The sequence below is a fragment of the Chrysochloris asiatica genome, unplaced genomic scaffold (assembly GCF_000296735.1).
Source record: "Chrysochloris asiatica unplaced genomic scaffold, ChrAsi1.0 scaffold00009, whole genome shotgun sequence".
Lineage (NCBI taxonomy): Eukaryota > Metazoa > Chordata > Mammalia > Afrosoricida > Chrysochloridae > Chrysochloris > Chrysochloris asiatica.
This window is the reverse complement of record NW_006408527.1, coordinates 19,246,804-19,272,899: the sequence shown is the minus strand read 5'-3', so window position 1 is coordinate 19,272,899 and position 26,096 is coordinate 19,246,804. Positions and strand designations below refer to the sequence as shown.

General features: G+C 38.3%; 1 protein-coding gene across 1 annotated transcript; it reads left to right on the top strand.

The window, feature by feature from the left end:
* Positions 1-1,486: 1,486 nt before the first annotated feature.
* ZC3H11A (zinc finger CCCH-type containing 11A) lies at positions 1,487-25,874 on the top strand. Its single transcript, XM_006834106.1, has 16 exons — positions 1,487-1,552; positions 8,715-8,834; positions 13,530-13,653; positions 15,104-15,307; positions 15,432-15,548; positions 15,737-15,817; positions 16,695-16,805; positions 17,456-17,518; positions 18,183-18,281; positions 19,914-19,982; positions 21,599-22,102; positions 22,484-22,563; positions 23,669-23,999; positions 24,520-24,686; positions 25,037-25,104; positions 25,616-25,874. Exons 1-16 carry the CDS (start codon positions 1,499-1,501, stop codon positions 25,872-25,874), a joined length of 2,451 nt encoding a protein of 816 aa, XP_006834169.1. The 5' UTR covers positions 1,487-1,498.
* Positions 25,875-26,096: the final 222 nt, after the last annotated feature.

Below are 26,096 nucleotides of genomic sequence, written 5' to 3'. Positions count from 1 at the left end.
GTTCCCATCTAATCTTTCAAGTTGTTATTTTGATGCCATGTACATAGATTTTGAAAGTGCATAATACTCAAGGCTGATTTAGATTGTTTCTCCTTTTAGCTCTTGTGAATAGTTCTGCAGTGAACATTGGTGTAGAAGTCTGTGAGTTTCTGCTTATAAATCTTTTGGATATATACCCAGGTGTGTAATTGCTGGGTAACATGGTAGTTCTATTTTTAGTGTTTTGAGGAATCGCCACACTGTTTTCCACAATGGTTACATCATTTTTATTCCCATCAGCAGTGGGTCAGGTTTCCAGTTTCCCTTCTTCCTGTCTTGCATTTGTGATTTGCTGTTTTCTTTTTTAGTTACAATATCCTAGTGGGAGTGTAATAGCATCACACTGTGGCTTTGATTGCATCTCTCTGATGGCTAGTCATGCTGAGCATCTTCTCATGTGTTATGTGGTCTTTTGGTGAAATATGTAGCCAAGTCCTTTGCGTCTGCTTTTAAATGCCCTCATATTTTTATTTTTCTTTCATTTCAGTTGTTTCCTGCCTTGCCTGTCTTTTCTGACTCCTGTGCTTATCTAGATTTCAAGGGTGTGGTTCTGTAGCCATCTTCATTATAATACTAGCTTTATAGATATTTTCAGAGGCAATAATTTCTCCAGTTACTCCTCTCAAATGGGTTTTTCTCACCTAATTATGATTAATACATGTTTGAAATAACAAAAATTGCTTGTCAAAATATTAGGACTTTTATAATTTAGATGAAAAAAAACATAGTTTGTGAGAAATGTAGATTTAGCAGGTATTCTATACAAAAAATTTAAGTCTCATTAAATGATTGAAGTATTTACATGTACAACATTTGTTGAGTTAGCAATATTAATTTAATTTTATGCTAACCATTTTAGTGAGCTCTGGTAGCGTAGTGGTTACGTATCGGGCTGCGAACCTTAAGGTCAGCGGTTCGAAACTACCAGCCGCTCCGCGGGAGAAAGATGAGGCTTTCTACTCCCGTAAAGATTTACACCCTCGGAAACCCTGTACAGGGTCGCTATGGGTCGGACCCGACTCGACGGCACTTAACAACAAACAACAACCATTTTAGTCTACCATAAAGAAAATAAAGGAAAGAATGCATGACTAAGTCCATAACAAAAAATTTACATTATATATTGTTATGTATAGTATTCACATAATAAAATATGAACCAGATTGTTTACAAAGCTATGTATAGGCAAATGCATATTAATGTAGTTACGATTTGGTTTGAACAGTGCCATCTCATTATTCAGAATGATTTGGAGGAGAAAGTTGGAAGAACTTAATGAAATGCTTCTATTCCTTGTTTGTCTCTTCATTTTAGGATTGCATTTTAAAGAAGATTTCTGTGCTTGAGTGTTCTTGTGGAAGATTAAACCCGTTTCAAGAGGACTTGGAGCTGGTCCTCATCTTGAAGAAGCAGTGGCTGGCATTCAAAAGGCCACTTCTAATCTAAGGATCTACCCAGCATGCCTAATCAAGGAGAAGACTGCTATTTTTTTTTCTACTCAACATGTACCAAAGTAAGTATTGATGTTTCTAAATCTATTCTTTCCTAGTTTCCAGGATAAGATGATCCTAACATTCTAAATTAATTTTAAGTTTTGTTTAGCTTAACTGTTGATTATCTGCTATTGATTTTTAGCAAAGAATAGTGTAACTTGATAATTTTGTTGTCTCAGTATTAATCTTTGATCTTTAGTTTACATATAACTTAATTTTCCCATGTTGGCTAAAAGTGAAAAGGACCGTGGCACATCTCTGAGCTGTCATCTGCTCAAAGTGACTGGGGAATTGAGTACACTATGGCCTTTCGTTCGCTTGCTAACTTTTATTTTGTTTACTTTGCAGTAAATGAATAAATGGGTTGGATTATAGGTCTATAAAATATCTTGGATTGAATTTGACTTAATTCTTCCCCCAATTTCCTGCTATCTATTAATCTATTCATTATAAGGAAGCCATCTTTCTAAATATGCTTTTGTGGTTTCTTTGCTTTATTTTTGTCAAAACTTTTTGTTTTTCTGGTTAGATATATGAGGGGAGCTTCTTGAACTTCTTGGGGAAATTCCATTGTGTTTTTTTTTTAACTTTTTATTGTGACTTGAAGTTTTGCAGACAAGATCGCCAGCTTTATATTCAGCAAATCTTTACACTTTGTTTCATCCCAGTGATTGCAGTCCCCTGCATTCAACAACAGTTACCCCACTTACTCCCTGCAGTTCCTATTTGTATTCCACCTACCTTCCTATTCCTTTTCAACTTTGTCCTTTGGAAAATGTTGCCCTTTTGATTTTGAGTAATTGCCCATTCCATGGTGAGCACCGCTCGCTAGTATTGTTGTCCACCCCTCTAATCCTGTCTACTGCTTGGCTGAAACTTGGGCCACAAAGGTGAGTTCTTTTCAAGACCTTAAGGGTGATCAGGAGCTATAGTCTCAGGGTTCTCCTATCTCTTTCTGACTAATCAACCCCATCTGTTTATTATTAAATAATTTTGAGTTTTGCTCCACATTTTCTCCCACTCTATCCAGGATCCCCTAATGTGCTTCTTTTCAGAGCATTTGGTAGTGGTAGACAGGGTACCACGTAGTTCTTCTCGGTCTCAGAGTCATGGAGACTGATTTTTGCATGTTTCCTTATTCCATTGGACTAATTGATTCTTCAATTCTGATCACTCACTCTTCTTCTGCACATGGAGAGGCCAATAAGACCAATATCTGCAACTTAGACTGGCTGCCACTCATGAGTTTTCAAGATCCCCGACGCTAGTCACCCAAGCAGGATGTAGAACATTGTCTTTGTGGACTATATTATGCCAGCTGGCCATGGTGTTCCCTGAGACTGTGGTCCTGAGCCCCCAGACCCAGTAACTCATGGCCTTAAGATGTTTGATAATATCTAGAAAGTGTTCATCATTTTGCCCGCTGTATGCTCCACCACATTCAGAGTTATGTCTGCTGGAAAGGTATGGTGATGGGATATATAAATATATCTATATATCCCACTTTTTCTTCTTTACTCATTCAGTCTTTGTCACAATCCTTGTGTCTTTGCACTGAACACTGTTTTCCAAGGTGGTGTATATATCACTATAAGGAGCTCTGGTAGCGTAGTGGTTATGAATCAGGCTGTGAACCGCAAGGTTAGCAGTTCGAAACTACCAGCTGTTCTGCGGTAGAAAGATGAGGCTTTCTGCTCCCGTAAAGATTTACAGCCTCGGAAACCCTGTACAGGGTCGCTGTACAGGAACCGACTCCACAGCACATAACAACTACAACATATATATCACTATTTTCCTCTGTTTCTTTTGCCATTGGATACCTCCCTGTGTCTTCGCTTATTGTCATCATTCTTCTGCCTCTATCCCTCTTCTTGTTTATTGCCCTCCCCATCACAGGACCTAATATGTGTTTAACCTCTAGCCAGTGAATTACTCTCCCTTCCCTCCCGTTCCTAGTAATCATCAAAGAACGTTTCTTTTAGTATCAAAACCTTTTCTTAAGTTTTTACAATGTTGGTCTCATAGTATTTGTCCATTTGTTTTTCGCTATTCACTCAACATAATGTCTACCAGGTTCATCCATGTTATGAGGTGTTTTGCAGATTCATCGTTATTCTTCAGCGTTGCATAGTATCTATTGTGTGTATTTACCAAAGTTTGTTTATTCATTCTTCCATTGAAGGGCATTTAAGCTGTCTCAATTTTTTTTTGTTTGTTTGTTTTTGTTTTTTAATGTTTATATTGTGAATTGAGTGGGAGTTTACAGGGCAGATTATCAGCTTTACATTCAACAAATCATATACTTTGTTTCATTACAACGATTATAATCCCCTCCATGTACCATCAGTTAAAAGTATTTCTCTCTCTTAATTTTGTCTGTTGTTTTTTTTTTTTTTAAACACTCAGGCATATATAATTATTTACACCACCAAAGGGCACATTCTGCAAGTGTGCCTCCTGGCCGCCAGCTCTCAGTCCATCTCTTTCCATGAGTCTAGAGTCCTCACCTGCTTCCTGTCTCCATGTCTGCATCTCTGCCTCCATCTCTGGTGTCGGTGCTTCTCTGGCTAGGGTCTCACATTCCACTTATGCTCTTCTCCCTTGATGGTCCTAGGTTCCTCTGTTTCTAGACTGTAAGATTAACTACGCTCCCATTTTTGTTACAAAACTTCTACCTTTACAATTGTGAGAGTCACAGTTAGTCATGATAATAATTACTCACTATTGAATCATAAGAATCTTATCCCCATCTCTTTTTACCAGACCCATCTAGACAAGATGAAAACTATTCAGTGAGGACTCTGTCTTCCCTCACACACTTCTAAACTCAGCTCCCTCTTGAAACCTTGTAAGCCAGTTACTTTGTGCCTTTATCGCCTCCTCATTGTATGTAGCCAATGTGTAAGTTGCCGCTTCCTATCTCTTGTGTCTGCAGAATAGGGATAGCATTGATACTTGATGTGAAGACTCCTTCCCTCTCTGTTGGTATTTTCAGCTACTCCTCCATGAGTATAGGTCAAGTTCATCAAATTGTAGCAGTTTACCCTCATTTCCTTTATCCAAAAAAAAATTTTTTTTTTTTTTTAATCTTTTCTTTAGTTGAGTTGTGATCATCAAGCCATCGAGGCTAGGTCAAATGGGAACTGTCTCTACCTTTTTTAAATTGTGAATAATACTGTGATGAACTTCTTGTTGTTAAGTGCCATTGAGTTGGTTCCAACCCATAGCAACCCTGTATAGGGTTTCTGAGGAGCAGCTGCTGAGCTTGAACCACTGATCTTGTAGTTAAAATGGCTTTGCAGTCTGGTGCAGTAACCTACCATGCCACACCAGGAGCATAGGAGTGCATGTATCAATTTGTGTCCTGGCTCATATTTCTTGTGGAAATATGCCAAGTAGAGGAGTAGCTGGTTCATAAGGTATTTCTGTTTCCAACTTTCTAAGGAAGCATCATTTAATTTTTCAGAGTGGTTGAACCATTTTACAATCCCACCAGCAATGTGGGAGGGTCCCAGACTTTCCAAACCCTTGCCAGCATTTGTTGCTTTCTGTTCTTTTGAACTTCACTATTAATGCTGGTGTGAGATACCTCGATGTTTTGATTTACATCTCTAATGACTGATGATTGTGAATAATTCTTCATATGTCTGTTAGCTGCCTGGCCCTCGGTCTTCCTTGGTGAAGTGTCTGTTCATGTCCTGTGGCCATTTTTTAATTGGATTGTCTTTTTCCTGTAGAGTTATAGTTTTTTAAATAAATTTTAGATATTAATCCCTTTTCTGATAATGCCATTGTTAAAAAAAAGTTTTTTCCCAGTGTGTGGGCTCCCTTTTTACTCTTTTAGCAAAATCTTTTGATGCATATAAGTTTCTTATTTTTAGTCCCAGTCATCTATTATGTCTTCTACTGTTTGTGTGTTTTTTATAATGTTTGGTAGTGTGTGTGTGTGTGCCATGTATTAGCCCCTTAGTTTGTCCCTATGTTTTCATTGAGTATCTTTATAGTTCTAGGTTTTAAACTTAGTTCTTTAATCCATGTTGAGTTTGTTTTTTTTATATGGTGTGAGAGATGGGTCTTGTTTTAATTCTTCTGCAAATGAATATCCTGTTTTGCCAACACCTTTTGTTAAAGAGACTCTAGCTTTTCCCCACTTAATGTGTTTTGACCCTTTGTCAAAGATAAGTTGACTTTATGTGGATGAATTTACTTCTGGGTTCTCAATTCTGTTCCATTGATCTATATCTTTCATTGTACCACTACCAAGCTGTTTTGACCACTGAAGCCAAGTTAGTAAATTTTGAGATTAGGGAGTGAGAGGCCTCTGATTTTGTTGTTCTTCTTAAGCAGTGCTTTGTTTATCTGAAATTAGTTTCCTCCCACATAAAGTTCGTGATCATTTTTTTCCATCTTTTTTAAAAATGATATTGGAATCTGGATTAGGATTGCACTATGTAACTCTAGATTGCTTTGGGTAGTATTGACATTGTTCACAGTACTAAGACTTTCTACCTATGAGCATGGTATATTCTCCGTCTTTTGGTTTCTTATAGTAGTGTTCAGTGGTTTTTTTTTGTATAACATTTTAGATTTATTCCTGAAGTGTTGCATCTTTTGGGTGGCTATTATAAATGATGCTGTTTTCCCTAATTTCTGTTTCAGTGCTGTCTGTTAGTATAGAGGAATCCAATTGATTTTTGTATGATGAGCTTTGCTGAAGCTTTCAGTGAGTTCTAATAATTTTCTTACTGAGTCTTTGGGATTTTCTATGTATAGGATTATATCATCTGAAAATAGAGTTTTACTTTTTCATTGCCTATTTGGATGCCTTTACTTGCTTTATCTTGCCTAATAACTCTGGCTGACTTCCAACAGATTATTGAATAGGAGAGGTGATAAAGGTCATCCTTGTATGGTTCCTGTTTGCAAAGGGAATGCTTTCAGTTTCTCTCCATTTTAAAGATGGCTGTTGGATGTCTATATATGCTCTTAATTATGTTGAGGAATTTCCCTTCAATTCCTACTTTGTTGAGTTTTTTAATCAGGAATGGATGTTTACATTTTGTCAAATGCAAAAATTTCATTATTTTTAATAGAATTTTTGAAGTTCCCTCTTAACTGCTTTTTTTCTGTTCCATTGTGACCGATTCTATAAATACATATATGCTGTACAAATGTTTTGTTTTAAAGACAGTAGATTGTCCATTATACAAAATACGTTGTAAAGCATATGTTATTGTTGTTAAGTGCCATTGAGTCAGTTCTGACTCACAGTGACCCTGCATAGGGTTTCCAAGGAGCAGCTGGTGAGCTTGAACTGTGCCGACCTTGTAGTTCAAACCAACTTTGCAGTCCAGCATAATAACCCACAGCGCCATTCCGGTAAAGCATATTATTATACTTAAATCTTAGTCTGTTTCTTTACTTTTGATTTTTTTATCACAAGCTAGAGCTACAGAAATTAAGGTATTTGAAACTCTTTTTGAAGATTAACTGTAGACTTTATTTAAAAATACCTATTTCTCCCACTTGTCTCCCTTCCTGTTTCTCCCCCTTCATCTGAATGCGTGTCACCCATGCTTTCAAATCAGATGAAGGATACTGTCAAGAAATAGATTATCTTTAGATCCAGAGAGGGAGAGCGACTGTGTGCTGAAGACCTGGGGAGTACGGGGGGCAGGATTGCAGGGTATACCCTTTGTTTGGTTGATGATGCATGGAGGGGATTGTAACCATGGCAATGAGATGATATACGACAGAATGAATGTAAAATTAATGTTCTCCCATGTAAACTATCACATAATTCACAATAAAACATTTAAGAAAAAAAAAAAGAAGAAATAGATTATAACCCTCTTCTAAGACTGAAACTAAAAGGGAACATATGAGTAGGCATGTAAGCTTGCTGGCGACTGTATCGGTCTATTGGCGAGTGCAAAGGCAGCAATGAAGAAATGGGCTGAGTTCAACCATGCTCCATAGACGCCCGTTGACCTGGAGATGATAAAGAGAAGAAGAAGGACTGGTTGGTCCAGAGTGGAATGAGAGCTGGGGACACCTGAGCCCATGGCCAAGGACATAGCCACAGAGGGCTAGAGCTGAGAATGAAGTATCCAGCTGATGTGAGGGGAGACACACAGGAACGCCCAAACCTGCAGACAGTACCAATTTGACCTAGCCTCGATTACTTGATAATCTGAACTCGACTAAAGGAAGATTAAAAAAAAAAACAAAAACCCCCACAATTTTTGATAAAGGAAATAAGGGTAAGTTGCTACAATTTGATGAATTTTATGCTCATGGAAGTAGTAACTCTACCAACAGAGAGGGAAGGAGTCTTCACTCTGTATACAGAGTAGATATGGACGGGCAACTTAGACATTGGCAGCCTAAAATGAGGGAGCAATAAAGGTACGAAGGGAGTTGAATTTAAGAGTAGTGAGGGAAGATAGAGTCCCCACTAAATAGTTTTATCTTGTCTAGATAGGTCTGGTAAAAAGAGATAGGGATAAGATTCTTTTGATTGAGTAGTGAGTAATTGTTATCATGGCTAATTGTGCCTGTCACAATTGTAAGGTAAAAATTTCATAACAAAAACGGTGGGGTAGTTAATCTTACAATCCAGAAACAGAGGACCCTAGAACCATCGAGGGAGAAGAGCACACGCAGAATGCGGGACCCTGTCCAAAGAAGCAGCAACACCAGAGATGGAGACAAGGAGAGAGGGAGCAGCTGAGGATTCTAGTTTCATAGAAAGAACGGGACTGAAAGGTGGCAGCCAGGAGGCAGACTTGCAGAATGTGCTCTTTGGTGGTGTAAATTATTATACATGCCTGAGTGTTTTTTAAAAAAAAGTTAAAATGAATAGGGAGAAATACTATTAACTGATGGTACCTGGAGGGGGTTATAATTGTTGTAATGAAACAAAGTAAATGATTTGTTGAGTATAAAACTGATAATCTGCCCTGTAAACTTTTACTCAATTCACAATAAAAACTTTAAAAAAAAATTATAGGGAATTAAAATTTTTTGCCCTTGTATTATTCTGTTATTTTTTCACCTTGTCTATCTTTCCGTAGTCCTTGTACTTATCTGTATTCCAGGAAGCTTTTATTCTAGACATTTTACATTGCGGACATTTTGAGGCCATGGTTTCTTACTGTGTTCTTCCTTCTTTGTTTACAGGGTGACAGCTGCCCGTTCCGTCACTGTGAAGCTGCACTAGGAAATGAAACTGTTTGCACATTATGGCAAGAAGGACGATGTTTTCGACAGGTGTGCAGGTTTCGGCACATGGAGATAGATGTAAGTGTATGCCAGGAGTCACACAATCTGGTTCCAGATTTCTGTCCTCTTAACTATATTCAGGAGTCCTAGAGTGGTGATATAGAAGCACTGGACTGCTAAATGCAAGGTCACAGTTCAAACTCAGCAACCACTCATCAGAAACCCTACACAGGGTTGCTGAGAGTTGGAAGCAACTCCCACAGCATACAATAACGAATGTATGCTGCCTGCCCTCCACATAGTAAGAAGTTCATTAAATAAACTCAGAGGAAGAAGTACTATGCAACTTACAAATATATCATGCAGTAAAACTGTTGTTGTTGTTGTTGTTGTTAAATAGAAGTGTAAATTGTCACAACTCCTTTGGAAAATGTGCTAGGGTCTCAAGTCTGCCTCTACATTTAGTAATTTGCAAGAACTCATGAGGCACAGCATATAGTTTTGTTCCCGTTAAGATTTATCACAGGAAGGATACATTGCTGGATCATAAGAGACGGACACAAGCGGCGTTTGGAAGAATGTATGTATGGGCTTCCTCATGCTCTTTGTCTCCCATGAGGGGTCACAAACAGTACCATCTTCCCTTGGCAACAAAAATGCAGCATCGCATGTGTGATATTTCCATCCAAGGTGCCTAAGGATTTTATTAGGCTGATGACGTAGACACTCTCTGTTTAGCAAACTTCCAGACTCCTGCGAGAAAACAGGTAGGCACAGTGGACCTCTTTATCAGATAACTGTTGAGAGCATTCCCAGATTGAAGTTCTCAGATGCCAGCCAGAGCCACTCTGGCAGGCAGGCTTTCTAAGAATAGAAGTCTCAGGGCTGCCATGTTAACTTTTTTCTGTATAGGGGCTTAATTTCACTATAGCTTTCAAAATGTTTCTATCTTGTCCCATAATCGTCTCATACATGTGCAGGGTGAAGAAGTACTCATTGTAGCATATTTTTTAATAGTAAAATACTGGAAGTACCCTAACTGTCCTTCAGTTAAAATGAATTTTTGCTATATTTATTTTAATGGCATTCAACTGTAAAGGAAACCTTAATAACAGTGACTTTGGAGGTGGGACCAGGGATACAAAGGAGTTTTTTATTGTGTGTCTTTGTTATATATGTCTTTGAAATGTGTAGTATTATTAAAAACTTAAAGAAGTCATATAGATGGAGGATGCTACTATGGAGGATATGTTGCTAAATCAAAACTCTATAGAATTATTTAGAATTCCAGAGTGCTTGTATATTTATTGGCTAATAATAAATAAAAGTATTCTATACCAAACTATAGAGTCCTGGTGTGATGCTGTGGGTTAATGTGCCAGACTGCAAAGCTGTTTGAACTGCTAGGTCGGCAGTTCAAGCTCACCAGCTGCTCCTCAGAAACCCTATACAGGGTTGCTATGGGACAGAACCAACTTGACAGCACTTAACAACATACCAAAACAGAATTTTTTTATTGATTCTATATTTTCATATAGAATACTTTGGCCAAGATAGGATCCTGGTGTGGTGCTGTAGGATAATCACTGGACTGCTTACTGCTGACTCAACAGCACTTAACCAACAACATACCAAAACAACTGGTTCTCTTTGAGCAATAGTATAATAGGCATTTTTATTTTCTAAGAATTCTTTATGTTTGTATTACTTTTCAAGTAGAAACAAAATCTAATAAATGTATTAAACAGATCCAATAAATGTCGGGTGCCTCCAGTTTATAAGAGGGTATTGTTATTATTGAAGGAGCACGGTAAATCCGTACAATAAAGCACTAGATTATCAATCCACAAGGTCCACAGTTCAAACACGCCAGCCACTCTGTGGGAGAAAGATGAGACTTTTTGCTCCCACAAAGATTAACAGCCTCAGAAACCCTATACAGGGTCACAATGCGTCAGAATTGACTCAATGGCACTTAACAGCAACAACATTATTACTGAAGACATACTGTAATTTAACAATTACTTCCAGGAAAGAAAAAAACTTAAGCAAAGACTGACCCAGATGCAGGAGCAAGGAAAATTGGCATTAGATTCTGCCTTGAGGAAGAAGTAATTGAGACATTGTTAGTATTCTTAACTCAGAAAACATTGGGACTTGAAGTACTTAAAAATAGGTAATCATGGATGGGGCAAAAATGGTAACATTTTTAAGTTTCTTCCAAATTGCCTTTCAAAAATGTTGAAATGTTCCATTTCCATTAGGAATGCTCTATTTTTCCACACCCTCACTAACAGTGTGTATTAGTGAATATTTCATTCTTTCTGTGTGCTAGGTGTTGATTTTTGTCCTTTTTGATGCTTTTCATGTTCTTTTTGTATTGCCTATCATTTCTCTATTTCTCTTCTATATTTTGGATTTCTTAATATTGCTGTTTTTTTCTGTAATAAAATTAAACCTTAATGTTGTTGTTAAGTGCCGCCAAGTCAGTTCCGACCCATAGCGACCCTGTATAGGATTTCTGAGGAATGGCTGGTGAGCTTGGACCACCAACCTTGTGGTTCAAACCAGCTTTGCAGTCCAACTCATGAACCCACAGTGCCACACCAGGACTCCATTAAGCCTTATATAGGCTGCTTAAACTCATAAACCCACAGTACCACACCAGGACTCCATTAAGCCTTATATAAGCTGCTTATTGTGGTAAGAGAGCCAACATAATGTAGGTTATTAATCAGAGGATAATTTCTTCAGAAGTGCTTATTATAGTCTTTGCTTTCTTGGTTTATTTGAGTATAAATATAGAAAAGTACAGAAATCATAATTACAACAGCTGATAGAATTTTCTTTAAGTGGTAGTGGTTGTGTGCCATGGATCCAAGGCTATAAATCTTTATGGGAGCAGATCTTTCTCCCATGGAACTGCTGGTAGTTTTAAACTGCTGACCAGGTTAGCAGCCTGACTTGTAACCACTATGCTACCAGAGTATACTTATTTTACCAGCACCAAGATCAAGAAACACCCCCCAGAGGTGTCCTGACTGCCATAGAGAAGGTTTGACTGTTTGGGTCTCTGTAAAAATGGGAGCATACAATCTGTGTTCTTTTGTGGCTAACGTCATGCACTGGATATCTGTGGTAATAAATGTAGCAGTGGCTTGTGACTGGTTAACATTCTGTGGATGTACTATATCCCATCTAGTGCTGATGCACATTTGGATTTGCTTGCATTTTGGAGCTATTCCAAATAGTACTGCTTTGAACATTTTTAATATGGCTTATTTTGAGAAGAATGTATGTGTGACCCGGCAGCTTACTCCTAGATGTGCAAGCATTTTATAAGAGTAGAGAAACCTTTGAAGAGTCACTAGTGGGGATACTTTGCTTCAGGACTTGAACTCTGAGCTTCAGGTAATAGCTGTAGTTTGTTGAGTCTTTTCTGTTTCCTGCATGCTTCCTGTGCATCATAAACCAGTTGTTGTTGTTGTCAGGTGCCATTGAGTCAATGCCAACTCATAGTGACCTTATGCACAACAGAACAAAACACTGCCCAATCCTGGGCCAACCTCACAATTGTTGCCATGCTTGAGACCGTTGATGCTGCCACTTAGCCAATCCATCTCACTGGGAGTCTTACTCTTTTTCTCTGACCCCCCCACCTTACCAAACATGATATCCTTCTCCAGCGACTGGTCCCTCCTGACAGTATGTCTGAAGTAGGAGAGACGAAGTTTGGCCATCTTGGCCTTCAAGGGGCACTCTGGCTGCACTTCTTCTAACACAGATCAGTTGGAGTTTTTTGGCAGCCCATGGCACTTTCAATATTCTCCTCCAACACCATAACTCAAAGGCTTCAATTATTCTACGGTCTTCCTTATTCACTGTCCAGCTTTCGCATCCATATGAGGTTATTGAAAATACCATGGCTTGGGTCAGGCGCACCTTAGTCCTCGAGCTGCCATCTTTGCTCTTCAACACTTTAAAAAGGTCTTGTGCAGCAGATTTGCCTAATGCAATATGTCGTTTGATATTTTGACTGCTGCTTCCATGAGTGTTGATAGTTGATTCAAGAAGAATGAAGTCCTTGACAACTTCAGTGTCTTCTCCATTGATAAGAATGCTGTTTATTGGTCCAGTGGTGAGGATTTTTGTTTTCTTTACATTGAGATGAAATCCATACGGAAGGCTGTGCTCTTTGATCTTCATCAGTAAATAGTTTTAAGTCCTCTTCTCTTTAAGCAAGCAAGTTCACTTGTTGAAAGTGAAATAAACCAGTTAGACACCTATTCTTGTTCCCATTTTATAGCTGAGGAAAGTGAGACTTAAGGCATTAAATTATTTGTCCAAGGTCACGTGGCCATTAAATAGCACAGTAAGAGTTTCAAAAACCCTGTTGCTTTCCTTTTTTGCCTACTTTGAACTACTGAATCATCCTGCTTCTTGCTGAGGGTCGATATTTAGGGGGGCTATAGGATAAAGATGGGAGTCCTGGTATGGGGCTATGGGCTAATGCGTCAGACTGCAAAGTTGTTTGAACTACAAAGTTGGTGGTTCAACCAGCTGCTCCTTGGAAACCCTATACAGGGTCGCTATTGGTCAGCGTAGACTCGACAGCACTTGACAACAAGGATAAAGATGAGAGAATAGGAAGGAAACTACTGCTCCCCTCATGTCCTCATTGTGCTTCAAGTGCCTCAAGTTCAGCAACCTCTCTTTTTCTTTCTTCAAATCATTTAATTTCTTATTGAAAAAATGTATTTTTCTTTTCTACAGAAAAAGCGTAGTGAGATTCCTTGTTATTGGGAAAATCAGCCAATGGGATGTCAGAAGCTAAACTGTGCGTTCCATCACAACAGAGGACGCTATGTTGATGGCCTCTTCCTGCCGCCCAGCAAAAGTGAGAGACATTTGTCATTTTTAAAGAGTAGTTACTGCCTAACAAGCACTGTGCCCACTGTACAGAGTATTTTGCCTCCTTTTGGTGTAGTTGAGTCTATTATTTCCTCTTCCCAGATGAGAAAACTGAATTTTATTAAGGTTAAATGGCTTGCACACAGCCAGAAAACCACTGTGTATGGCAGAGCCAAAGTTAAACGTTTATATTGCAAAAGCCATGCTCCCTCACAAGGGACCTTCAAGAAGTTCATAGGGAAATTCCATTGTTTTTTCATAGATTTTTTAAGCCCCTTGTATATGATATGGACAGCAAAACCAAAAATATTTACTATTTACAGAAAAGGTTTGCCAGCCCTGCTCTAGGCTGTAATCTAAAATAAAACTTACACACTACAAACTAATATTTTTGGGGAAATGCAAACTGCAAATAAGTGTGAATGCAACAAGGGGTGACCTGATTCTACAGCATTAAGCTATGTCCGTTGTATACGCTGTATATTGTGTCCAGGTTTCTAAAAGAGCGATCTGCAGAAGAAAGGCAAAGAAGCTGCTATTATATTTGGGGTTACATCTTTTTCACCTCTTTAGGGGGAAAAGTAGGCTCTTTATGATTAGGTTCAAATAAGTGTTTTCAGTTATCTTAAAGCTATTTGCTGAGTAAAAGTCCTATAATTAAAATAATCATAAAACTTACGGTTACTTAATCATTTAATGTGGTGTGTGGGTTATGTGTTGTGCTGCTAGCTGCAAGGTCAGCCATTCAAACTCCCCAGCCTCTGCGCCAGAGAAAAGATGACACTGTCTGCCCACTAAAGATTTGCATTCTTAGAAACCCTACGGAGCAGTTCTACTCTGACCTATAGGGTTGCTGTAATGGGACTCAACTCAGTGGCAGTGGGGTATTTTTTGGTTTCTGTTGTGTGTTTTTTTTGCGGGGGGGCGGGGGAGGTTTCATGTAGCAAGGAGCCCTGATTGCATAGTGCAGTGCTTACCTGTTAAGTGATAGATTCAAACCCACTAGCCACTCTGTGCGAGACACATATGGCAGTCTGTTTCAGTGAAGAGTACAGACTTGGAAACCCTACAGAGCAGTTCTTTTCTGTCCTATAGGATTACTATGAGTCAGAATTGACTCAACAGCAGTAATTTTAGAGTTTTGCTTTGTGTGGGTGAGAAGGGCTTTTTTGGTGCATTTAGCCTCTTATTCATTTTATCAGCAGTGTTTTGAATACCCATTTTAAGTGTGAATAGTTACTATGTACAGTGACTAGTTCATAGCTAAGGCCTATTTTCCCCTTCTGGGAGTTTAGAATCTAATTGGTAAAATTGGGTAAAAAGACGTAAATGTTTCTGAGGAAAATAAACCAAACTTATCCTAGGTGGACAGGAGTTTTGAATGGATTGGTATTGTGTCCTCTGGTTCTAACTAAGTATTGAATTTATGTGTTTAGCTGTGTTGCCCACTGTACCTGAGGCACCAGAAGAGGAAGTGAAGGCTAACCAGCTCACAGTTCAACAGAACAAATTGTCTGTCCAGTCTAACCCTTCCCCACAGCTTCGGAGTGTTATGAAAGTTGAAAGTTCAGAAAACGTTCCCAGCCCCACACATCCACCAGTTGTAATCAATGCTGCAGATGACGATGAAGATGATGATGGTAAGACTTAGCTCTTTCTTTATGGCAAATAAATAGCCAGATCACTTAGTGAATTGAAAAGAATTTGCATTAAAGTTCTAGGCCTGTTTTTCATTCCAAATTTATTTTAACTATTGATGTTTAGATCAGTTCTCTGAGGAAGGTGATGAAACCAAAGCACCTAACCTGCAAGTACCTCCTGAAATTCATAATGGACTGCGAGTGGCTTCTGTCCGGAAACCTGGACTCAGTGTAAAGCAAGGTAAGAAGAGGCCCACTTACGAAGGGTCACAAATGGAATTTTCTTCATCGACATTCCCTCTTCCCTCCCCTCTCACCCCCCACCTTCACATGGGTAGGTCCTCTTATTCATTAGAAAACATTTCAATGCCTGCTATCTATAGATCAAATGTATTAGTTTCTCATGTGATTCCTATTTGGTCTTCTCAGGTGAATGTTTGAATTTTGGAATAAAAACTCTTGAAGAAATCAAATCAAAGAAAATGAAGGAAAAATCCAAGAAGCAAGGTGGTAAGTTCTTATGAGTTCTGACTCAAATGGTTGCATGTTGCCAGGGAAGAAGAATAATACATCTAGAAGAAACAGCCAAAATGAGCAAATAGATGTTTACGTTTATAGTTTGTTCTTAAGAAAAACAGAGACTTCCTTCATATCACAGTTGCTTTTTGTTTTTCTTTGCAGCTGTCTTCCAGTCCTTAATTATTCAGAACTAGGTGTATGTAGTAAATAACCTGTTTATATTGAGAAATAGAACATTAAAGAATTTCATTGTGTACTGTTGAATAATTTTTTCTCAGATACCCCATATGACAGATTAGAACTTCCCCTAGCGTTTTCTTGGCTGTAAACTTTATGAAAGCAGGTCTTTAGGACTTTCTCCTATAAAGCTACCATTGTGCCATTCATGTGCCTCGAAGAACAGCATGTAAGAATTACATTAAGAGAGGGAAGACTTGTAGAGCTTGCCTTGACTTGATTAATCTGCATTGGCAGCACTAAAAATTATAGTTATGATGTGAAATGTAGTATTTACAAAGAAGCAAATGGTTCTCAGGTCCCTCTTACTAAAGCTTTTTCTGTAATAAGTGTGTAGTTATATTCTCTAGATGATTTGGTTTAGAAGGAAAAGGTTAAGTTAACACACCTGATGACTAGTATACATTTGAGGTTAACTTTAAAATGTTAGCCTTGTTGGTAAGTAAAAGTAGGTTGAATGCCTGAGTCACTCAGAGCAGTTTGTATAGTTTATTTTCACTTCGTGCCCCAGGAACATGAGAAATAGGAATTTTTCTCCCCTCCCAAATATGCTCAGAAAGACAGAATTCCTGGACTTATGATAATGTTGCGATTTTCTGTTCATCATTTGCTATTCTTTGACTTTATTCAGAAGGTTCTTCAGGAGTTTCCAACCTTCTACTCCAACCCCAACCAGTTCCAGGTCCCGAAAAAGAGAATGTCCGAACTGTGGTGAGGACAGTAACTTTGTCAAGTAAACAAGGTGAGGTGTGGATAGGTTGTAGAATTTGTCAGACTGTTAACTTTTCTATAACTGAGATTGCTCAATCCTTAGGGGTTTATGTTGGTTCCTTCAGTAATTTAAAACCTAGTAAGAAACAGGAACACACTACACTCTGCATATGTAGTATGCAGAGATATTTAAATGTTTGTGTTATTCAGACAGCAAAGAATCAGAAAAGAGAGCTTATTGCTTGCTAAAGATAGTCAAAGAAAGCTGTATAGCAGTAGTTTACTGATACAGCAGAATGGGATTTCATTGAACACAATCCAAGGTACAACCTGTTGGTTAGAACACAAACTCTCATCTTTCTTGGCTGCTCTTATTCAGAAGGACTGTATTGCCTCTTCCTTGTAGGCTTTTTTTTTTTTTAACTTTTTGTTGTGAGTTGAGTGAAGGGTTACAGAGCAGATCATCAGTTTTTTCCTTGTAGGCTTTTAATTTGACTGTTCACATTAATTTATTAGCTTGCTTTTTAAAAAAAAAAAAAATCCTTAAGACTGAGATAAGACTTTGAAGAGACTTTCTGGGCAGGCTCAGGAATTAATACTAGAACATTTTTTATACCCATTAGTAGTTAACTGAATACAGAAACATTGGCAGTTGACAACCTGCTATTTTTTCCATTTTAGGAGATGAACCCTTGGTTAGATTGAGTCTCACTGAGAGACTGGGCAAACGAAAATTTTCATTTGGTAAGATAAGTTTTGTGCATACCTTTTTGTTTTTTACTTGTTTATACATGAGCATGATACCTTCAAACTCTTCTTGACCTAAATCCACAGTCAGTGTTGATTTGCCAGTCCCCTGCCCTCCCAGCCTTGTCCCTTACCCCCCAACCCCCCAAGTGTTCTTGGCTGAAAGGACTTCTTATTAAAAACTGGTTCATGTTTGAATGAGTACATTACCCCTTTTAAGGTTATGGAAATTTAAATTGTTGTGATTTACCTAGAGCATGGCCAACTTTTTAGAAGACACTTGGTTTTAAAAGCAGTAAAGGATATCTTGGCTTTTTTTATTGTTGTTTTTGATCAATTGAAATTTTTATTTTTTTAGAGGGAACAAGTGTCTAGTTAAAACATAATTTGCTTCCCTGCATTTGTTGGTACTGTGATGCTGTACTATAAGCCCTGGATTGCTAACTATAAAGTCTGATTCTTATGTCCTTTCCCTTATTTCTTCTGGTACATTTTCATGCCTTGTCTGATATTGATGCTAAGGAAGCTGATTCACACACACACACACACACACACTATAAATATAGAAAGTGTATAGAATTATGGTGTCTCCTTTTGCTTGTATTCCTTTACCTTGCTGAAGATTTGTACTCTTAAAACTTCCATTCGTCCTGTTTTGCAGGTGGAGACAATGATCCACCATTAAAGCGTAGCCTTGCACAGAGACTGGGAAAGAAGGTTGAAACTCCAGAAACGAACCCTGATAAAACATCAAAGAAAGGTACCTCTGTTCTAATGTTTTGTGTGTATATAACATCATGTTACTTCTTAAACTGTTAGCAGCTATAGTTTCTCATTCTTTTGCTTAGGTAAATTGGATTATTATTTCTGGTATCTGTTTAATTATTCATTCAACAAACATTTGAGCACTTGTTCGACTGGATTCTAGATATAAACAATTAGCAAAACAAACACCATCATACTTCTAAGTTTTATGGTATAAAGGGAGCTAGAAATACGTTAACAAATATTAGGCTGAGATATGCAATGGAAGTATGTGGTGCTATGGAAGCACCATAGGAAGGGCTGTCTACCAGGGAAAAGCTCTCCAAGGAAGTGATGTGGAAGTGTAGACCTATAACAGGATTTAGGAATTGGTCAGGTGATGTTGATGGGTCAGGGGCTGTGTTCCAGGCAGAGACAGTAACATGTGCCAAGGAGCTGAGCGAGGTTGACACAGAGAATTGGGATAAGGAGTATGGTGACTGGAGAGGGAAGGAGGGACTGACTCATCTGGAGCCATTTAAGTTATGGTAGAGTGTTTGGGTTTATCCTGACATAACTAGCAAACCTTTGGAAGGCTAGATGCTGGGATTAAAGGCTCAGAGTTACACATTAGTCATCATCATCCTATTCTTGCAGTATTGAGAAAGAGTAGAAGGTTATAAGACCAATGGCCAGGATATGAGGTGGTAGTGGTGGTGGTTATGTGCTGTGGAGTCAGTTCCGACTCATAGCGACCCTGTGCAGGTTTTCCGAGGCTGTGAATCTTTATGGGAGCAGAAAACCTCATTTTTCTCCCGTGGAACGGCTGGTAGTTTCAAACTGCTGACCTTGGCTGTGCGCAGCCTGATTCGTAACCACTACGCTATGAGGTAGGAAGCTGAAAATGATCCAGATAAGTGGACTTAGTGGCATAGATTTAGTGTTCTAGAAGAGATGTGGACTAGTAGAGGTAAATAGACTAAATCAGGAAGTATTTAGGAGTTGAATGATTTATAGTGGAAGAAGACAAAGGAGTAAAGGACTGGATTTTTTTTCTACTTGTGTGACTTGCAGTTAAACATTGGAGCTAATTTTAAAATAGACTCTTTTTTTTCCTGTGATTAATTTTAATTTTTCTTGAAGATACAAAAGTAGATCATTTCTTTCCACTTTTCCCTCTAACAAGGGATTGTTCTTGTTTGCAGGCTTCTGGGTATTCTCTGAGCAAGGAAACTTTTTTCTCTGCAGCATAATTCCCTTCCTCCCTACCTCCTGCCATGCCTGTCAAACAAATAGAAGATTCTCATAACTAACACCTTCGGTTGCAAGATTTTAGGAAGCTGTACAGTAACAAAATTATTTCCCTGAATTTAGTAATTTTTACTTTCAGATGTAAGGAACGATGCTGTGTTTTGTTTTGTTTAGCTTTCCAAAGTGCTCAAGGAAATCCATGATGTACATAGGTCTATTCTATGGAGAAGAAAATTTTAAGTCCATGAAAGATTTTTTTTAAAAACCTATTCGCATTTAGGAGAAAAGTATAGCCTAATGTGTGAACTAGACAAGGGTATTTGAACTTTAGAAAGTCTATGTTCAACTTTTGGTTCTTTAAATTGTTGTTTTTTTGTTTTTTTTTTTATCTTTACAGTTCAAGTTTCCAAATCTCTAAAGGAGCGATTAGGCCTGTCTGCTGATCCAAACAGCGAGGAGGCAACAGGTCAGTAAATTCTGATGTTTTGTCCTTGCCATCAGAATTTCTGCTTTGCCCCTAATTTACCTATTGTAGTTAGATTAGAGCTTGTGCTTTGTTTTTGTGGTTTCATTTTTAAAGTAATTTACTCACTGAATTTCCTTATTGTACTTAGAGATAACAAAATGTTTGCTCATTACAGTGTTAATGAAGCCCTGGTGTGGCACTTTAGGATAAACAATCGACCATAAAGTCACTTTGAACCTCAGGACCAGTGGTTCAGACTCACCAGCCACTCCTCAGAAACGCTATACAGGACAGGGTTACTATGAACAGACTCAGTGGCACTTAACAACAACATTGCTAGTAGTGGAAAATCTGGCGGTTTTTTATATGACTCTTTAAAAAAAAATTTTTTTTTCATTATGTCATCATGTCACTGTTAATTTTGGCTCATTTTTAATGTCGTCGTTTTTCAGTAGTTTTAAGTACATGACATAAGTTTCTTCTGTGGTTGTACAATTTTTTTCCTCAAGTAACTCTTATCCTGACTAGAGCAGCTGACTGATACTGCCCAAGTGGGAAGGCTGTATGATGGCAGCTCGTGTGAGTAGCAAGCTGGAAGTTAGTAACAATTGCCACAGCAAAAGGCTTTTTTCTGTTTTCCATTTGTTAATACGTAGAGTTCTGCTCTTCTCTTCATCCTTAAGATACACTCTCTACCCCCTTTTAAGGGCCAGTTCACGGGAGAGGGTCATGACGGGCCCAACTGATACACAGACCGTCCTTTAATGTCTACCTTACTGGTTATCCCAGAGCCCATTGTTGCTTTCAGATTAGTTGACCCAAGTTTGGCTTTTTTTTTTTTTTTTTGATTCTTTTGAAAAGAATAGCTTTCAACACTACAGTCCTACCTGTTTTTTCTTCCAGGTTTTTTGTAATACTCACATGTTTGTTTCCTACTTTTCCTACTTTGAGAAATTCCTTAAAACTTAGGCTCTTCAGTGAAGTCTTGTTTTCTAGTACTATTATGCCTTTGTTTTATTTTTTATGTATTTCTATTATTTTGATAAGAGAATTTTTGGTAGGGCAGAGAAACCATTCATGCTGAATTTTCCTAGACTAATAATTTTGAGATCAGTCTACCATCTTGAAATAGAGGAATTTGTAATTTTCGTGAAAAACTTAAATCATGCAAGTATTTGAATGCTTCCTTATGTAGCAGGCACTATAGTAAAAGTATCTTGGGCAAAAAAATGGATTTAGTCATGGAAAAGTGGAATTAAAAGATAATAAAAATTTTCCATAAACTTTTGAAGCCTCTTTATATATGTCTGAGTGAATGGAATAATAAATTTATTGCTGCTTTTTATGGTAAGACTTGAGTGATAAAAAAATGATGTGTTTTTCAAACTAGTAACATCATTTTCAGGTGCCTCAAGGATAGCCTCAGACTAGAAATGTAGGTCAGCATTATTTACCTTCCAAGAGCTTTCTTGAGGGTCACAGTAGCTGAAGCATGCAGTGATCTAAAATTAAAATTGAAACTAAGATAATTAGTACTCTTGATCGTTTTCGTTGCCTGCTTAAGTAATGCCACTCTGCTGGACATCCAATGACATATTTTTCCCCCATGAATACAGAGAAAGTTACTAAAGTTGGTGAGATCCATGTGAAGACATTAGACGAAATTCTTCTTGAAAGAGCCAGTCAAAAACGTGGAGAATTGCAGACAAAACTCAAGACAGAAGGACCTTCAAAAGCTGATGATTCCACTTCAGGAATGAGAAGCTCCTCCAGTGTCCGAATCAAAACCTTCTCTGAGGTCCTGGCTGAAAAGAAACATCGGCAGCAGGAAGCTGAGAGGCAAAAAAACAAAAAAGATGTAACTTGTATCAAGTTAAAGACTGATAATGAAATGAAAATACCAGTGGTTTTGCCACCCATATCTGCCAGTAAAGGACTCTTAGAGGAGCCAGCAGTTAAAACACAATCCATGCAGGAGGTGCGCATCAAGACGCTGGAGGAGATTAAACTGGAGAAGGCACTGAGAGTGCAGCAGAGCCGTGAGAGCAGCCCCAGGCCCCAGCCCCAGCCTGAATGCTCGCCAGCTACAAGGCGGCTGCTGCGCATCACCAAAAGAACTGGTAAGAAGAGAGTACCACCTCCCAAATACATATTCCAGAGGCTAGAGCGCTGTAGACCTGCGATAGCCTCGTGTACATTTTGAGACGTTAAGAGGACTGGTTGGTTCTATTGACAATTTGATTTGTCCTATTGCATCTTTTGAGTCCTAGTGTGGCACTGTAGGGTAAGCACAGGACTGCTAACCACAAGGTTGGCACTTCAAACCCATCAACCAGGCCTTGGAAACCTAATAAAGGATCACTGTGAGCCAGAGCCGACTTGATGGCACTTAACAACAAAAATCCCATCCTTATTTGAATTACGAAACTTTTTTTACCTTTAGCCATCATGAAGTTGCAGCCTGCATGAACTAATTAATGATGTGTTTAATATGAACATAGGTATAAAAGAGGAGAAGAGACTTCAGGAAGGAAGTGAAGTTGCATCTCAGAGTACTGTTACTAGAGCAGAGGCTAAAGAGGTAAGTTTATTGAAGATCATGATACATTTTTTTTCCTAAGGCAAGCAAGAGCTAGAGGAATGGTCAAATGTGCTTTTTAGTTTCAGCTTGAAATAAATTTCTATTAAGGTTATTAATAGAATTCATTATGCATATGTAGCATTGTAGGATAATATTATTCATTATGCATATGTAGCATTGTAGGATCAGCACTGGACTGCTAACCACACAAGGTCAGTGATTCAAACCCATTAGCTGCTCCTTGGAGACCCTATGCAAGGTTGCCATGAGTCAGAACTTAACTCAGTGGCACTTAACAAAAACAATGCTTACAGTTTTCCAAGAGAGTTTACTTGTATGTGTTTCACTGTTTTCTGCCCTTATAAAATTGAATGGTAATTTTTTAAATTTTATTTCTGGATTTCCTGTCTTTGGAGTAATAGTGCTTAAAAAGCTTGGGAATTTTCATTTTATGAAAATGAAAAAAAAAAACCCTTCATAATCCCTAAACCAGATTTAAGCACTGTTGATCTTTTTCATTAGTTTCCTTTCAGTTTCTTGTTTATATACTTGTTGTTGTGTTGTTAAGTGCCGTCGAGTCAGTTTATATACTTGGGGGCTTCAAAAAGTTTGCGGAGAAATTCCATTATCTTATGTTTCCATTTTTCCAGAAATTAAAAAAAAATTCCTGTATGTATGCATGTGAATGTTTTAATACTTAATTCATGTTTAAAACATAATTGATAACTCTTTTTTTTCTTTAATGGGCACATGAGAAGCAAACATAATATTTCTGAGTATTTAGGTTTTCTTTTACACGATTATAAGTATAAATCTTAGTATGAGTATCTTGATTGTTTAGATTTCATTAGCGTTTTACTTAAAGTCATGATTTTTAGCTTATACAAACTTAAGTTTTTATTGGTTTATATATCTTTAGTTCACATCTTTCAAATTAGCTGTATACTATTGATTATTCAACATCAAGTAAAGATCTTTTCTCCTGGATTCTGTGTGTGTCAAACTGTACTTGCCTTAGATGTTCACCCAGTTTCTATTAAATAATGAGATCATTTCCACAAAGGTACTAATTTTGTCTAATGCTGTCATTGAAACCTACCCACAGGCTCCTGGTGAGACCACAGGGGGTGACACCACTAAAATTCAAGTCAAGAGATGTGAGACCATGAGGGAGAAGCAGGTGCAGAAACAGCAGGAGAGGGAAACCCCGCAGAAGGAAAAATCCGTTTTGACACTCCTTCAGGGAGATGTCACCTCTTGCAATACCCAAGTGCTCGAGAAAGCAGTGCTCAGTACTGTCTCAGGCATCACTCGGCACCCGACAAAGCGGCTGCCCACAAAGCCATCCCAGAAGTTGGAGGTGGAAACCTCAGGGATCGGGGATTCAATATTGAATGTGAAATGTGCAACACAGCCCTTGGAAAAAAGGGGTAAAGGTGAGTTGTGGTCATAGTTTATCTTGCTTTAAGATTTCAGTTCATTACCAGAGTTCATTAACTCCCTGGAAATTGTTGAATTTAATTTACCTTATGTACTGGTCATAGTGCCCTGGTGGCACAAATGATGAAGCTAACCAGCAGATCCCAGCCAGCAACTCTGGAAGATGAATTCAGTTTCTCAGACATTAAAATTGCTGTTTAAAAATTAAATCTAAAAAAAAAAAAAATTTTAAGTTTTCTATGGGTACGTTTCTTCTGGTTCTGAAGATGAAAAATAATAGGGACTAGAAGAAAGAGGGCAGGCCATATGGGTCTGTGAATCTATATTCTGGCTATAGGTCGTAGTGCAGATTGCCTATGGATTATGTTCCAACTGTGTGTGTGTATGTGTGTGTAGAGAGAGTATGTGTTTTGTGGTATCCTAGTACTGAAGAAATTATTGGCATTTGTTTCTGAATCTTTTTCCATATAAAACAATTATTCTAGCTATGAATCAAATATTTTTTGTCCTTCATAGCTAAACCCAAAGTGAATGTGAAGCCATCTGTGGTTAAAGTTGTTTCAACCCCCAAATTGGCCCCCAAACGCAAGGCAGTAGAGGTCCACCCTGCTGTCATTGCAGCTGTGAAGCCATTGAGCTCCAGCAGCGGTCTGCAGGAATGCCCCGCCAAAAGAGCAGCTGTGGTAAGAACTCCCCAATGCTTCCTTGTGGACGGGAGGGAAGCAGGGCAGATCAGCACTCTTAGCTGTTGTATGTACAACAGTTGGTGCCATTTCTTAAGCATTTTAGTAGTTTCAGTTGCTTCTTTATTTTACATTTACAGTTACACGTTTATGGAGTGGGATGTTTTGAACTAATTTTGGGGTGGCAAGGTATTTTCTTTATTTATATACTCAATCTCTAGATTGTTGATTCTAAACTTCCGTGATGTAAAGAAGATAATAAGAATCTAAGAAGGCAAAAAAAAAAATGAATATGCTGAAACAAAAAGCCTGACTGACCCATTCAATTACTCTTCCTCTTGCTTTTGTAGGCTATTGTCCCAATCCTCGCTGAGGACAAGTCAGTCACTGTGCCTGAGACAGAAAAACCAAGGGACAGGTAACACCACACAATCCTCTTTAACCTAACTTTAGAGCTCAGTTATTTTTTATGCTCTCTAGAGAACAGCGCTGCTAGTTAACTTTAAACATTGTAAGTTAGCCACATCTAAATACATTTTATGAACTTCAAATTGATTGCAAGAAAAGATGAAATTTAATGTTGCTAAAAGCGTCCTGGTGTGACGATGTGGGTTAATGTGCCAGACTGCAAAGCTGTTTGAACTGCAAGGTCGGCGGTTCAAGCTCACCAGCTGCTCCTCAGAAACCCTACACAGGGTTGCTATGGGCACTTGACTGCCCTTAACAACAGTTCTCCACTAGTGCAGCTCTTTGTATTTTGTTGAAAAGATGTTTCTACTACCTGGCTGAATTCTGTTTTACATTATGAACAATTCAGCAAAAATGTTTCATCAGAAATGATTCTTTTCTAACTCTTGTCTTTGAAACTAGGAGGTTCTGCCAACTTTTTGCACAGGCAGTTTTCTGATCTTTTTTTCCCCCCCTTACAGTCTTGTGCCATCTCCTACTCAGTCCTCTTCAGATCCATCGCCATCGGAAGTGTCCGGTCCATCCTCATCCCAAGTGTCTGTAAAAACTCGCCGACTCAGCTCCACTTCATCAGGAAAGCCTCTACTCTCTGTGGAGGATGATTTTGAGAAACTAATCTGGGAGATTTCAGGAGGCAAATTAGAAGCTGAGATCGACCTGGATCCTGGGAAGGATGAAGATGATCTTCTGCTTGAGTTATCAGAAATGATTGATAGCTGAAGTGGTAGTAACAAAAAAAGAACTTTAAAAAAAAAAAAAAAAAAAAAAAACTTCACCAAAAAAACTGGACTTAGTTTCATCTATTGTAACATTTACCTGAGGTGATCATTTCATTAGTCTAGAATTTGCCCCAAATCAGAAGTATACCTCTGAATTACCTGTATGTGTCCCAGATTCCTTGGGGTCAGATTTTTAAAGTGACTCATTTCATTTTGTTTATTT